We start from the raw sequence: 16,547 nt of genomic DNA on the forward strand, positions 1-16,547 counted from the left end.
ATCATTTCTTGTTAGTATTACAAATAAAACTTCTTAAAATGGAGAATCTAAAGATGTTAAGATGTGCAGAGCATGCCAGGACACCCAGCTGTTCATTACCCAAGGCCATACAATGTTCCTTAAAACCTTTAGAGTTCACAGTATAACTTTTAGGCTTATCAAAGAAGGTTGTGAATTTTTCTATATTTCTTATTTGGTTAAATACAAAGATTCATTTTTATTTATTATCTTAAGTACTGTTGGAAGTTAAACAACTTCTCTTGAATTCTAATAGAAACTTTTAATAGGTAGGCATCTGGTACCTAAAAGGCAATCCTTCATAATGCATTATCTGCCATTTCAGTGTCTTTTCACTTTGAAAATTATAATCTGAGAACCTTGGCAATGAATTGTAGAAATAGCTCATCCCAATAATAATATGAAAATATCTAGAACTTTTATTTGTAAATGAAGAAAGGTGGGGTGCCTGGGTGGCTCAGTCAGTGGAGCGGTCGATTCTTGATCCTGGGCCTTGATCTCAGGGTTGTGAGTTCAAGTCCTGCATTGGGCATGAAGCCTACTTAAAAAAAAAAAGTAGGTGATTGATATACATGCTTAGGATATAAAAATACAAAACTTTAACAGACAGTACATAAGTAAGTATTGTGTTTAAGATTTAAGGTAACTAAATCATGAAGTAATCCACACTACAGAGTTACATTTCTCTGTGTGTTTGAATGTGTGTCATCTCTTGGAGGATGCATTGTGAGAGTCTAAGTGTATTTTCCACCTATGTTTCTGTGTGATCTCAAACTCCTGACCACATGCTCTTCATCTGTGAAAATGGGAGAAATATTTACCACCACATGGGTTTTGTGAGAATTAGATGATGGTATCAGTTCACAGGGTAGATTTTTTTTTCTTTTATATTGTCTTTGCCTGCCTCTACTTTTTATTCTCCCTTGTTCCTCTTTCTATTTTTGTTTTGTTTTGTTTTGTTTTGTTTTGTTTTGTTTTGTTTTGCCTTGTGTTTTTAAACTCAGGTCTGTCTAGCTTAAAAGACTGGTTCTTTTTTTCCCCCCAGCTTTTCATTTTGAAAACCTTCAAAACTTCAACAGCAAAAAGCAAGAATAGTGCAATGGACATCCATATTCCCTTCATTCAGATTCACTAATTATTTACATTTTATTGTATTTGCTCTATTTTTTTTCACTTTATCTCTTAAGAACAAAGACCTTGTCTTATGCAATCATGGTATAATTATCACATGGGAAATTTAATTGATTTAATACATTTTCTGATACATAGTCCATATTCAAGTTTTCTTTATTATCCCTGTAATATCTTTTTTCTTTGACGAGTCCAAACCAGTCGTTTGTTGTTTTGCAGAATGTCCTTAATTTGGATTTGTCTGATTGATTCCTCTTGACTAGACTCAGCCTGTTAGCAGCAGCGTTATAATGGTGATACCATGTCCTCAGTGCATCACATCAGGAGCAGTGGTGTCAGGTTGTCCAATCAATGATGATCCTAAGTTTGATCATTTGGTTAAAGTTGGGTCCATCCAATTTCTACATTTAAAATTACAGCCTTTGAAAGGGTTAAGTAACATCTTTGTTACTTACTGTCTTGCATTTTGGAGTCTTACTCAACCATCTCACCTACCGTGGAACTTGACTTAGCAGAGTAGGGAGCTACTCTGAGTCAGTATCATTCCCCAGCCATCTTTCATCCATTGGTGTCAACATCCACTATTTATTCTTGCCATCCAGTAGGGCAATGGTTGTAGAATCATTTTCCTTTTTTAAATCTGTCTTTCCCCCTAGCTTCTTTTCTCCTCTGATGCTCTCTCTTAAATCATTAATTTATTTAGTAAATGCTTTTGAAGGTCTTCCATGACCAAGGCAGGCACTGTGCTTAGCGCTAGAAGTATAAAGGTAAACCCTGACCTCATGAAGCCTAAATGAATATATGAATGTATTACATTTTAATTTAAAAAATTGTATTCATCCATTCACTAAACAAATATTCACAATCATGTATCTACATTGGCCTACGTGCTGGAATCCAGCGGTAAGCAAAATCAGTCAAATCCCTGACCTCATATAGCTTATGTTCTCTCTGCTTACCAGAGAGACTATATAAGCAGGGAAAACAGGAGTTGTGCAAGAGAGTTGATTTTGAAACAGGTCGAGGAAGGCCTCAGTAAGGAGGGAACATTTAAGCAAAGACCTAACAGCAGTGGACAGCAAGCCACTTAAGTAAGTGAGGAACAGGTGTTCCAGAAAGAGAAGCGCATGCGCAAATGCGTGCCTACAGTGTTCAAGGAACAGCTGTAGGCTGGTGTGAGTGGAGAGTTAAAGGAGATAAAATCAGAGAGGCAGGGGCGGGACAGTGCTAAGTACTAGTTGAATGTGTGAAGTAAGAGAGAAGTTTGGGTTGGAGATACACTTGGGGAGTTGGCAGCATGTATATGATACTTAAAGCCTAAGGTAGCATGATGTCACCTAGGGAGTAGTTGTAGATGGAGGCCAAGAGGAAAACTAGATCAGGGAGAGGAGAAGAAACTAATGCAGGAGGCTCAAATAAGAAGCCAGTGATGTGGGCAAGGACAGTTCCAGGATCTCTGGGGCCTAAATATTATACAATTTGGGGGAGACTCTCTTTAGAAAACAGAATACAAAATTATGAATAAAAAATTAACAAGAAAATATTTATTTAGAGATAGGAAATCTCAACAAATTACCAATTTTTTAAAAACACATACCACAAACATAACAAAATCCAAAAAGCAACACTTATTTTTATTATTACTAATTATCTGCCTGATACATTTTTACCTGCATGTTTTTTGATCACCTGTCTGTATGAGTATGAATCTGAAATATAATTTTCTATAGAGGTAATAGACAATTTAGTCTTTCCTCCAGCATGGTTGCACAAAATTAATTTTATTTTTGATAGTTTAGAAAAAGTATATCTTGGTCTCATAGCTCTCTGTGGTAAGGCCTCATCTGTAACTTCCTCTGTGGTTTCTTACTCTGACACTGTGTCTTACTCAGGAGAAAGACCTCAGAGAATTGAGGTATTTGCTGTCACTAGATACGGCATGGCACCCCATGGCTCCCAGTGGCCTAGGAAGCAGCTGGTCCAGCTCAGCCAGGACCATACAGCCATCAGTTCTTGCTACCTCCCAACTGCTAGGCTAGTCCTGGAGATAATATAAGGTGGCCAGGAAGCCTCAGTCAAGGTGACCCCATGCAAGGAGCAGAGCAGAACAATGTCTCCATCACATCTTCTCCTCGGAACCGATGGGGTCCATAGTCCATGAGATCTACTAAGGATCCAGCTTTTGCTGGAGTCCAAGTGAACTGGAGGTAGTGCTGGCACCCATTGGCCCCATTCTAAGCCCTGGAACCATGACAAGGATGATCTCCCACCATAACTGTGTTCCATGCTGCTGGGGTGCTGGAAGAGAAATACAGTCTTACAAGGGACTTAACAAATGAGGAGCCCTGAAGCTTAAGCTTTATTAGCTCCAAGTCAGTCGTCCTCTGTTAGTAGGCAAAGCAGGAAGGAAAGCTTTTATGAAAGCCAAATGAAAAGAATATTTCTAAGAGAGAGTGATCAATGAATGATGATAAATGCTGTTTAAGATGCTAAGAGTTAACCATTGGATTTAGCAACATGAAAGTCCTTGTTGGGATATGTCTTGGTCAGTTTGGGCTGCTGTAACAAAAATACCAGCAACTAGGTGGGTTAAACAACAAACATTTATTTCTCATAATTCTGGACCCAGGTAGTCCAAGATCAAGGCAACAGCAGACCTGGTGTCTGAGGAGAGCCCTCTTCCTGGTTTGCAGATGGCCATCTTCTGGTATCCTCACATGGCAAAAAGCAGAGAGAGGAAACAAGCTTTCTTGTGTCTTTTCTTACAAGGGTGCTAATCCCAACACGAGGGCTCCACCCTCACGACCTAATTACCTCCCAAAGTCCCCACCTCCAAACACCATCACATTGGGGATTAGATTTCAACATATAAATTTTGGAGGGACACAAACATTCAGCCATGGCGGGATAGATTTAGGAGAAAATCCAGATGAGTAGGAGATGGTGAATATAGAGAAATAGTCACAGGAGTTTTCTGTATGAAAATTAATATCCATTGTTTTTATCTACAAATTAGTGAATATTTTCTATTTTTGTCTCTTAAAAAAACCTAAATTATGTTGTTACTTTAGTTTGATGTCACAGTGGATCCCAAATACAAAAGCAGATCCCCATTCCTTATATGGATACTCAAAATAGGATTAAAAGGCAACTTGAGAAAAATCTCAAGATTTTAAAATTCCCTTTTCAGCCTATGTATATCCAAGTGAAAAATAGTCTACAATTTGTCTCCCCAAGATACAGAAAAGCCATCTGGACAGATGGAAGTGAAAATATTGAGTTCATACGAGTTTGTTTCCCTTGTCACATGCTGTTTACTTCTTATCCTATTGAGTATTTTTGGGTTTTTACAGCCATCTCACTTTTCACCTACCCTGGAACTTAACTTAGCATAATGCAGCACCCTGCCCTTCTCCACCCTGCATTCACTCAAAAGCAAAGCAATTTGGAAATAAATACATTTAAAAATCATACTTTAAAAAAATATGGTAGCCCATCTCATGTTCTGTGTATGTGTGTGTGTGTGTATACTGTGACAAATTCTAAGGTTTTTCAAAGCACCTCCATAGTGGTTTTTAAATTATTGAAATAAATCACATCATTTCATGTTTCCTTTTTCATTTACAGATGTTTTTTCCACGGAACTCTTGCCATCACAGTATTGCTTACCAAAGAATCCTATTGTCTTGACTGTTCCTTTTGCATTACCATATACATGCATATCCCCAACATGCACAAGAATTTCCTTTGTGAATGATCGTTGTGTTTGGTTTGTATTGTTCATGTGATCATAGTGATTATCCTATTAACTTAGTAACTGTTAGCTTATTGCTTAAAATTTTCACTTATTCAGGTGTATTGTATAAAGCCTATTAAGTTGACTGAGAGATTTCTTCATCTTAGATGTTTGTTGAGTGTTATTTGATATTATGTGTAATTTAGAGATGCTTCTATTTCCTGTTTTATGTTACACAGAAGCTTCAGCTTCCCCCCTCCCCCAAACATTGCAAGAACCTTTAACCATATGCTGTGTTGTTCCGTGAACCACTTCCTCTTGATAAGTGCTTTCATTGCATTTTGCAAAAAAACTACACTGAAGGAATCAGGTAAAATTCAATATTGTCAATTATTTTCCAATCATACTGTACACTAGTCACGTCATAGTTCCCACCAGCATTTGGGATCTTCTGGATTCTACACTCCTTATTCCATACTAAGTGTGATCCCTGTAATTAACAGAATTTTTTTTTTAATTTTCTCTTTTTTGATATCTGTAATTGTGTGGGCTGATTTTTTTACTTGGAAAAAAAAGGAACATGGCCTGCTATTTTTTTTTTAATTTAAAAGTAATAAAAATACCAGGGACGCCTGGGTGGGTCAGTTGGTTGGGTGTCCAGCTTCACCTCAGGTCGTTGATCTCATGGTTTGTGAGTTCGAGCCCCATGTTGGGCTCTGTGCTGACAGCTCAGAGCCTGGAGCCTGCTTAGGATTCTGTGTCTGCCCCTCTCTCTCTGCCCCTCCCCTGCTCACATTCTGTCTCTCCCTCTCAAATAAATAAATAAACATTAAAAATTTTTTTAAAAAATAATAAAAAAAAAACAAAGCCAATTCATATGGACAGAGAGCCTCTAATTTTTCAACTCTTTTTTCTTATTCTAGTTATATTTAGGCTCTGGTAATCTAGCTGTAGACTCAAAGCATTGCTTACCTGCACAAAGAAACCCAAGATAACACGTAAAGTTAAAAAATTACAACCTCAATGCAAAGATGCAAACATTTTTAACTGTCTTCAAAATAAGAAGACATACAGTAAGTAGATAAAGTCTGGATATTTAATCCTTGACACATAGACGAAGAGAAATACTGTTGTGGAAAACTCTTCCAGATGTTTGTTAACAGTGTCTGGGGTCAATAAATGCTTCTTGACCGACTTGAATGGTGTAACCTCGGGCAAGTTACTTAACCTCTAGGAGCCTTAGTTTCCTCATCTATAAAATAGGGAAAATAAAAGTGTCCTATCAGGGTGGTTGTGAGGATGGATCTAATCAGTCAGTACATGTAAAGCACAAGAACAATTTGTGCCACAGAGGGAGAACACCTAATTGTGTGTGAATAGTTGTGATCATCATGCAGGTGAAGGAACAGGGAGATTCGTCTCTCTCTCAACCCACAGCCGTGCACAGAACAGAGAGAGAAAGCATCTGTTCTGGTGGAATTTTGGAGACCAATTCTAACTTGTCTGAACTTAATCGATTCATTTTAATGATTGGAAAGTAATTTTTTATTCATCCCTAGTTATTTTATTATTTTAATTTTACTAAAAGATATTCTTTCATTCTGTTCTTGGTACCAGTATCTAAATTCATGTAAAGATTAGATGTAGCTAAGAGCATAGCTGAAAAGGTGAGCTTTGTAAGCATTCAAATTAGACCCATCTACAAATGTATACCTTGATCTGGTGCTTACAAGAAAGCAGGCATTTGACAAAAGCACCTTATAAAAACTGTGTATAACACAAGGTTCTTCACTGATGCTGACTGCCACCGCGTACATCATTTCTGTAAAGCCAAGAACTGATAATCACAAGGAAAAAAATCTTAACCTTTTGATTTTATACAGAAGTTGTTAGGAGCACTTTTTTAAAGACCTTTTTAAGGCTTTTTTTTTAAACTACTTTTTGTGAAAGGTACAATTTTATGAAAAATGCTTGTAAATGTATTATTATCAATTTTGTTTAATATTCAAAATTGTATATATAATGAGTAAATCTTTTAGTTTTAAATATATCAAATAAACCCTTTAATACTATTATGCTCAAAACTCATTTCACAGCAAGAGAGTATAACATATATGAGGGGAGTACTTGAACATGTTCATATGTGTGTTCATTTTTATTTTACAGATTAGCAAATTCACATTTAAATACATGAAAAATAAAAAATATAGCATCATCAAATACACACATACACATTATTTATTCTCTATTTTGAAACCCAGTGCAATCCAGAAGCAGATAATTATATGTAAATAGCAAAACACATATATATTAATTATATGTTAAAGTGCTAAGAGATAACCTGATATATTACTATATAATTAAGCTGTTACATTTTCATTCAGAATTATGGTATAAATCTAACTTGTTTTTCCTTATTAAATACTGCTTAATTAACCTACTGCTTGAAACATTAACTGACTTCAAATTTAATTAGATAAGAAAGAATGCCATTGATAATGTCACCCAAATTGCCTGATAGCTATTAGATTTTTCTCAAAGCAGCAAAAATTGTGAGCATGAAAACTGATTGAGGCCTAAGTATATATAAGCCCCAATGAAACCTTTGTGTTTACCAATACAGTTTATCAGTATAAATTTCAGTTTTCATTCATTTAGCACTAAAAAAAGTGAACTGTTGCTCTAGTGAGTGAGGTTCCACAATCCTACAGCTGTGACAGCAGCTTTAGAAGCAGACTTTCTGTTTAAATGTCTTGATAGTTAAAGGAATCCTGGGACTTAGTGACCTCCCAAGGACTGTCCAGCCCTGGAATGTCGCATGTCTGAGTGCAATGCAGCAGGATCCACGTCTGGGCATAGAAGCTGGATTAATAGAGTTTTCTGTGTGGTCTGAGACCTCAGCCTTAGCTCCCTTCTTCCCACTAGGCTAGGAGGTTATTTACTCTCTCTAGGCTTTCAACAAAGCATTTAAGTTTATTTGTTCATTTTGAGAGACAGAGAGAGAGAGAACATGTGTGCACACACACACACATGCACACACGAGTGGGGGAGGGACAGAGAGCGAGGGAGAGAGAGAATCCCAAGCAGGCTCCGCACTGTTAGTGTGTGGAGCCCGACTCAGGGCTCAATCTCATGAACTATGAAGAATCATGACCTGATCGGAAATCGAGTTGGAGATTTAACCAACTGGCCCATCCAGGTGCCCCCAAAGCATTTTTAAACACAAAGATGAATGAGATCTGATCCTTAATAACAGCTCCCAGTCTGGAAACATGTTCAAACACAGTAACAAAAAAGCATGATTTGGGAAGCCTGGGTGGCTAAGTTGGCTAAACATCCAACTCTTGATATCAGTTCAGGTTGTGATCTCACATGGGACTGAATCTCTTTTCTGGCTCCATACTGGGTATGGGGCCTGCTTGGGATTCTGTCTCTCCCTCTCTTTCTGCACTTCCCCTACTCACTCGGTCTCTCTCTCAAAGTAAATAAATAAAACATTTTTTTTAAAAAAGAGCATAATTCACTATGGTAAATGCTATTACTGAGTGCTTATGCCAAGAACCATATAGTATCTTGCAAAATGTCAACAATCCTATGATTCACATGTTATTCCTTTTATTTTACAGACAAGGAAACAAACCTAAGAAGGTGAAATACCTTATCAAGGTTGTTGTTGGGGCCAGGATTTACAGATATGGTTACCAGCTGGCTATGACGATACCATTGAAGTGTTGACATGAGAGCTGGATTTTGAATAACTAGGATTTTATGAAGGATACAGGGATAGGGAAGCATATACAAAGGCAAAGAGAATTTTTTAAAGCCTCTTCAGACAATGTCAAGGGCTGCTATGAAGGACTTTGAAAGATAGGCTGAGACCTGAACTCTTTGCACTTACTTCATCATGATCACCATGGCATGGTTTTAAGCAAAAGAGTGACACACTCAAATCTGCATTTCAGATTCATCCAATTTGCAGTGATAGTAGTGAGGCTTGAGCAGGGGATCTAGGAAGCTGGAGGTGGGATGAGCTGATGAGGGGCTGAACCATGGCTTGATAGTGAGGATGAAGGAAAGGAGAGGGCTCTACAGGAAAAAACCAACAGGATTTTTTTTCTTTTTTTTCTTTTTTTCTTTTTTTTTTTTTTACTATTAGATGGAAGAATGGGAGGAGTCAAGGACTAGGCCAAGGTTTCTAAATCGGACTGATAAGTGAATAATGACTATTAGCCAAGTTAGGGCATGTGGGATAAGAATGCACCAGAAGGGCAATAATGATAGAAGTGCCCGTAAGATACTGGATGGGCTATTTTGGGGCAAACTACTCTGACAGATAAAGTAAGATCTGTCCTGATCTAGGCCCAAAATTATGGCTGGAATTGTTAATCCATTGTGTGGATAGATTTTCAAATATGTATATTTGAATGTTATCTATGAGATTTATATACATGGAGAACAGGGACACCTGGGTAGCTCAGTCGGTTGAGTGTCCAACTTTGGCTCAGGTCATGATCTCACAGTTCATGGGTTCAAGCCCACTGACAGTGCAAAACCTGCTTCAGATTCTCTGTCTCCCTCTCTCTGTGCCTCTCTCTCTCTCTGTCTCACAAAAATAAACATTAAAAAAAATTTATATACATGGAGAAGAGAAACTACTTGAGGATAAAAACTGAAGCTTAGAAATTTGAGCCTTAAGGAAATACTGAGCACTATGGGAAATTCTGTTGTCTTTCAGGGATTCTCTAACGTAGAATTTCGGTCTGAGTGTACAACCTCAATGACCCACCCCTCTTCTAGCTACTCCCTTCCTTCCATGAAAAAAAAAAAATCAAAACAAATCTATTTGGTAAAGTATTATTCCAGTTTTTCTTAATCAACAGCTTGTCATTCTTCCCCAGACCCAAAAGGAACTCAAAAATTACATACTCACAAGAAGATGTTAATTCCACCCAATCATGATGTGCACATTGCTTGTTTTGCAATCCATTGCCTCAGTAAGGCTGCTCCACCCCTGCTCTTTTGGACTGCTGACCCAAATAACATTCTGAGCTATCAGGGCTGGGTGTTCTCTTTCTCTCTTTGGCTCTCTGTCTTTTTAATCTTGATTTTGACCTTTGGAGGATACCACAGATCCAGATAGATGCAGCCCTATTTTTTCATGTGCTTAGATGTGTGCGTATGTGTATACACTATATACATACATATATATCCCTGTAACTCTTATTCTGTCTATGCCAAAAGTAAGGTTTTCTTGTAGGGAGGGTAAATATGTAAGATGGTTGAACTTGCAGATTAATCCAAATTTATGTTTTCTTTATGTTTTTAAGTTCATTTATTTTGAGAGAGACCAGCAGAGAGTAGGGAGAGAGAGAATCCCAGGCAGGCACCATACCTGTCAGTGCAGAGCCCATTGCAGGGTGCAAACTCACAAATTGTGAGATCATAACCTGAGCTGAAACCAAGAGTCCAGTGCTTAACTGACTGAGCCACCCAGCCTCTCCAGTCCAAATTTATGGTAAAAAGGCCCTTAACTCAAATGTCTCATTATTTTCACCAAGGTTACAAACTCTTTGAAACTGTGATTCATTCAGTAGCAGATTTACAGCCTGATTTTGAGGTTGACTCCTTTTAATAATCCAATACCAACAGACTCTAGGAAAAAGGAATGAAAGGGCAGGGGGAAAGATTTTTACCAGATGAACACAGGAAGAGTTTCAGCAGAGGTCATGAGAATGCTGTTGTTTTGAGTTATTTCCATCTTAGGTATGTGATTCACTCTGGCATGTCCTAGCCCGCTATGTATGGGTGGTGTCTACAGGCTGAGAAACTAAGGTCTTTAGCTCAATAGGTTTTTCTGATTCATCATTGTCACATTTGTTTCCAAAACTTTATCTTCATCATTTTAGTGTTTTTCCAAATTTAATGATTTAAGAGAAATCATTAATGGCAGGGTTCTTTTTATTAATATCATCTTTGTTTTCTATGAGTTTTTTTTTGTAACACTGGAAGGCACTTTTCAGATCAGCAAATAAATTTATTTTTTCTACTCTGAGTGGATTACTTTTCTCTTATGAAAGATTTAAAATGCTGGGGCGCCTGGGTGGCACAGTCGGTTAAGCGTCCGGCTTCAGCCAGGTCACGATCTCGCGGTCTGTGAGTTCGAGCCCCGCGTCAGGCTCTGGGCTGATGGCTCAGAGCCTGGAGCCTGTTTCCGATTCTGTGTCTCCCTCTCTCTCTGCCCCTCCCCCGTTCATGCTCTGTCTCTCTCTGTCCCAAAAATAAATAAATGTTGGAAAAAAATTAAAAAAAAAAGAAAAAAATAAAATGTATTAATGCTAACACTTTTTTAAATAAAAATATAGTTTGCATATCATATTGGTGTCAGGTGTACAAGATAGTGATTTGACAATTATATATGTTATGAAATGTTCACCACGATACTCTTAACACTCCTAACTTTCCCTGTTAATAATAATTCATCTGAAGGATTTTTTTATTTTGTCACATTGTACTGCATAATATCCTGATGAAAATAAATTCACATGGGTATTTCTGGAATTTTGTTGTTTATCCTGCTAATTTCCTCTTATTAAAGTAATAAATGCGGGTGCCTCAGTGGCTCACTCAGTTAAGCGTCCAACGTTGGCTTAGGTCGTGGTCTTCTGCTTTGTGGGTTTGAGCCCTGCATCAGGCTCTGTGCTGACAGCTCAGAGCCTGGAGCCTGCTTTGGATTCTGTGTCTCCCTCTCTCTCTGCTCTCTCTCTCTCTCTCTCTCTCTCTCTCTCTCTCTTTCTCTCTCTGAAAAATAAACATTAAAAAATTAAAGTGATAAATGAATCATCCATCACAAGATTTTGAATACCAGATGAATTGTTTGAGAGGACAGTGTGTGAGTACTTTGTTGACATACTTTCTTTTCTCCATGTTATAGGTAATTTAAAAAAGGGAGGGTATGGTTCAAATGTTTTGGAAGCGACTGGGAGGGATCGAAACCACCTGTGAGTGGATCCTGGTATTGCTCCCCTCCCCAACCAGAGGCAGGACCTGCCTGCAGCAGTCTTTCCCTCTCAGACTGTGATAAATACAGCCCAACAACCTACCTAAAATGAGATCTTCCCTCTTTGTTATCCCATCTCTGTTCACTGATGCTGTGTTTGCATCCTCCCTGACTCAGACTTTTACACATAGACCCACACCTCCTTACCTTGCGTGGTCTGACCCCAAGCATTTACTGAGTGGCTTGCTTGGATTCAAATATATGCCTCCCTGCCTACATGCATGTACACCTAATTCTTTCAGGTGTGTCTGCTACTTAGGAATGTGCTAGTTCCATGGTCTTGTGGCCATCTCTTGTTTTAACTGAAGTCCCCTTCCTTGCCCTTCCTGGCCATCCCGGTTTTTTAGCTACCCACTTTGTCCACTTCGACCCATGGAGACTAGTTTAGTCTGAGAAAATAGAGTCTAATTGTCACTCTGAGAAAGTGCCTAGGGCTTGGTTGGGTCTTGGACCAAGCAGATTGGAGAGAGGTCAGGGATGGAATTTCGGGCTGAAAGGAACCTTTCTCTCCATAGCCTTCTCTTTTCGACTTACTTGTCCATGGATACAGCTCTTGGGGAAATAAAGAGATGAGACAATTATCCAGGGACCAGGCTTTTATTAGACTGCTTATATCTGTGTTGTTTTTTTTTTCTGTTTTTCAGATGGGTGAGTCAAATGAAGATATAGACCAAATGTTCAGCAATTTGCTGGGAGAGATGGATCTCCTGACCCAGGTAAGATCCTCTTTTTAACTTGAAATTAGTAAAAGATGGGTTTACAGTATTTGATTTTAATATGATGAGAGAGCCGTCTTTAAAAAAAGAACTGGAAATTGACAGTATTGTATGTAATTTATGTAACTATAATAGTGGTGGGGAATAAGACAAAACTGTTTTCCTGATTATATCCTCAGAGTTCAGTTAATTGAATACATTGGTCACATATATGTTCTGTTATGGCAGTTCCCATGCTCATCATGTTGAAATATTTAGCCAATAGAGGAATTTTTCCCAAGTAAACCTTCAAAACCATCATCACTGAACTATTTCCCCTGCAGTTACTAGCCAAGACCAGCCAGGCTTGGGGTACCTGAATGGCTCAGTCAGTTAAGCATCTGACTCTTGATCTCAGCTTAGGTCATGATCTCACGGCACGTGAGACCAAGCCCCGCATCATGCTCTGTGCTGACAGCACAGAGCCTCCTTGAAATTCTCTCTCTCCAGCTCTCTCTGCCCCTCCTTGACTCATGCGCACACTCTCTCAAAATAAATAAATACGCATTTAAAAAAAAAAAAAAGACTAGCCAAGAAAATCACCTGAATCTTTAAAGAATTTTTAGTAAAGATTCTTTACCAATCTTTGAAGGAATGCTACATTTTAAAGGGTGAGTGGAAGTTATCATGGCTTCTGATTAGACTGGAAGAACTTAGTCCTCTCAGAGTAGCATAAAGACCATGGAGGCAGCTTCACATCTAGAAAAAACTACTGGAACCAGGACTAGATTAACTCAGATAACCCCTATTTTGGGCTAATTGGAGCCCAGGGGGCTGCTGACCTGAGGGCCAGTGACCCAGGTTACAAAGTCAGGTAAGCATTAGCATGTCTTATAGTGTTCTAATAAATGCTTCTTTGATTCAGAGCATAGTCAGCTCATCACTTTTCACATAAAAATTATAATAAGAATAATCCAGTATTCCTAAATAAGAGATCTGAAAGTTTTCCAAAAATAAATTAAGAATAGTCTGTGTTTTAAAAAAACATTTATTTCAGGAAAAACAAATCAATTTTAGTTAGCACCTACTTAAAGTTTGTGTAAAATTCAAGAAAGCTTAGACACTATGAAGGAAGAAACAAAATATGAGACACTAAGCTAAGATGAAAGGGGTGCTGATTAACAGTGAGTGTTAGGATGGTAACCACACTCCTGTCAAGGAGGGGACTAAACATGGGCCCCGAAAGGGAAGGGTTGAGTGACCATCTGTGGTCTCCCTTCATTCATTCACTCACTTCTGCTCCAGTTGGAGGAGTGATTGTTCTGATTGGTTGCAGTCTGGGGTTTTCACAGGACCACAGCTGAGTGTTGTTACTCTAACTGAGGAATGGGGACAGGGCCCCTTCTGGTGTCTTGAACCTGCCTCCACTCCAGGCCTTTCTGGTGTTTTCCCTTTCTTTATTGTGCTCACATGGATGTAGTCACAGGGCTTGCTTGGCTAGTACACTTCTCCCAACAGGTAGGCCTCAAGATTTCACAGTAAACAAAAAACCCCACTTTGTCCTTGAGTCTAAAATCTAGGCTTCATTTCAGCCATTATCAAGTGCACTTTGACCTTACTGGGTATTTTTTGGGCCATTAGAAAAGCTGTATTTTAATCCTCATTTGTGAATTTTGTACATACTCTATTATTTGAAACTGCAGTGTGGTTGAGATGGTTAGATTAACCATATGCTTCCTAATTTCCCAAAAGAGCAAAATTAAAGGAAACTAAAATGTAATAAGGTGATTTTAACTTTCTTATTTTGAAATAATTTTAAGCTTAGATAAAAGTTGAAAGAATAATACAAAGAACTCCCATTTGGGGCACCTGGGTGGCTCAGTTAAGCATCCAACTCTTGATTTTGGCTCAGGTCATGATCTCATGGTCATGGGATTGAGCCCCATGTCGGGCTCTGTGCTGAGCATGGATCCGTTTGGGATTCCCTCTCACCCTCTGCCCCCCCGCCACACACAAACACACAAGTGTGCACATGCACACGGTCTCTCTCTCTCCCAAATAAACATTAAAAAAACAAACAAAAACAAAAGAATTCCCATTTACTTTTCTCCCAAATTGCTCATTAACATGTTACTCCATTTGCATTATCATTTCCCTCTGTCTCTCTCTATATATACGCTTATGTGTGTTATATGTATGTGTATGTATATATATATGTTTACATATGTATGTATACTTATGTATATAGAAATTATGTTTATGTATGTATATCTATGCATAGAGAGACATAAAAGCTAGAAACCAGTATATATACTGACTGGATTTTTTATGCAGAAGGGGAGCCAAGCCATTTCCACTATTTGTATGACAAAAATTTAAATATACAAATATCCAGGAAAATATAAAAAAGAAGAGGTAATGATACATGAAGACGGATTCATGAAACAGATTTAGATCCAAATATATACAAGAATTTAAAATATGATAAAAGTGGCATTTTAAATAAGTAGCAAAAGGAAATATTTAATAAATTGTGTTGGGATAATGTCTGGAAAATGAAAAGCTGAATTTCTACTTCATACCTTATACCAAAAGGAGCTCCATGAATCAAAGATCTAAATATATGAAATATATCCATAGAAGAAAACATGAGAAAAATGTTTATCTAATCTTAAGATGTACGTAGCTTTTCTAAGCAAGATATGACACCCCCAAGCCATGAAAGAAAGAAGGAAATACATATATAAAAAGTTTATCTACATGGCAAAAAACAAATAAATAAACTCTGAATTCATATTGGTACCAAAAATAAAACAAAAACAAAACTGTTGGTCACCATTGGAAATTGACAGAGCATTAACTTACCACTCTGAAAATTGATAAATTAAAAGAAAGAACCAGGCATTTGCTTTAGTCTTTCTATAGTCTTAGTTACACTATATTTCAGACTAAACAAATAATTGGTGAGAGAAAGTTCTTTATAGTAAAGTTCCAGGGACGCCTGGGTGGCTCAGTTGGTTAAGCGTCCGACATCAGCTCAGGTCATGATCTCACGGTTCATGGGTTCGAGCCCCACATCGGGCTCTGTGCTGACAGCTCAGAGCCTGGAGCCTGTTTCAGGTTCTGTGTGTGTGTGTCTCTCTCTCTCTCTGCCCCTCCCCCACTCACACTCTGTCTCCCTTTGTCTCAAAAATAAATAAACATTAAAAAAAATAAAAAATATAGTAAAGTTCCAATTAAACATTGAAAAGGAATGAAGAATTAGAAAGTCACCATTATACAACATCTGATGAAATACACTTTGAAGCATATGATTTTTAAGGTTAGTGAGTACAGAGCAATGTTCTCAATCTTTAGTCATTCACATATCACTTTCATGATTTTTATGCTGCAACCCACTGTCCTATTATTTTCTTAATGTTTGTCATTAATTGGTTTTTAAAATTAAACTCTGTCTCAAGTAGATGTTCTAATTTGATTTTTTCAAAAACATCCAAAGGAGATACCCAATAATTTAAATTTCCATTGCATTTTTGTATACCACCTAAAGTCATTCACAGACCACACCAGACACGTAGAGAACATGCTACATTCTTTATTTCATGTTGGGCTTTGAGTGACTTTCCTAGGATAAAGGGAACTCCTTCTGGAAATCAATTACCTTTCTTTTTTTTCCTTCTCTCTAACTGGAAGCCTGTTTTATCACACATGTATGTATTAATATTTTGTTAGAGAACTACTTCTAATTTCTTTGAATAGCATGGTAATTATATCCTGAGCAAAGATTAATCAGCTACCCTAATTGTGATGTTAGACTTCTTAGTCATGGTGAAGGAGCTCATTGATGAAATTCTTTGTACTTTCCTTTGTTCTGGTATTTGCACCATTGTTTAATCAATCAACTTCCTCT

At 37.8% G+C, this 16,547-nt stretch overlaps 1 protein-coding gene across 2 annotated transcripts in view; it reads left to right on the forward strand.

Annotated features, from left to right (window-relative positions):
* The window catches only part of APBB1IP (amyloid beta precursor protein binding family B member 1 interacting protein), a 105,254-nt gene that overhangs the window by 25,810 nt on the left and 62,897 nt on the right, over positions 1–16,547 (forward strand). For both annotated transcript variants that reach the window (XM_023256458.2, XM_003988174.5), the window contains exon 2: positions 12,587–12,658. In XM_023256458.2, coding sequence (XP_023112226.2) covers positions 12,587–12,658 — 72 coding nt within the window. The remainder of the gene's footprint in view (positions 1–12,586; positions 12,659–16,547) is intronic.

The sequence above is a fragment of the Felis catus genome, chromosome B4, assembly GCF_018350175.1.
Source record: "Felis catus isolate Fca126 chromosome B4, F.catus_Fca126_mat1.0, whole genome shotgun sequence".
Lineage (NCBI taxonomy): Eukaryota > Metazoa > Chordata > Mammalia > Carnivora > Felidae > Felis > Felis catus.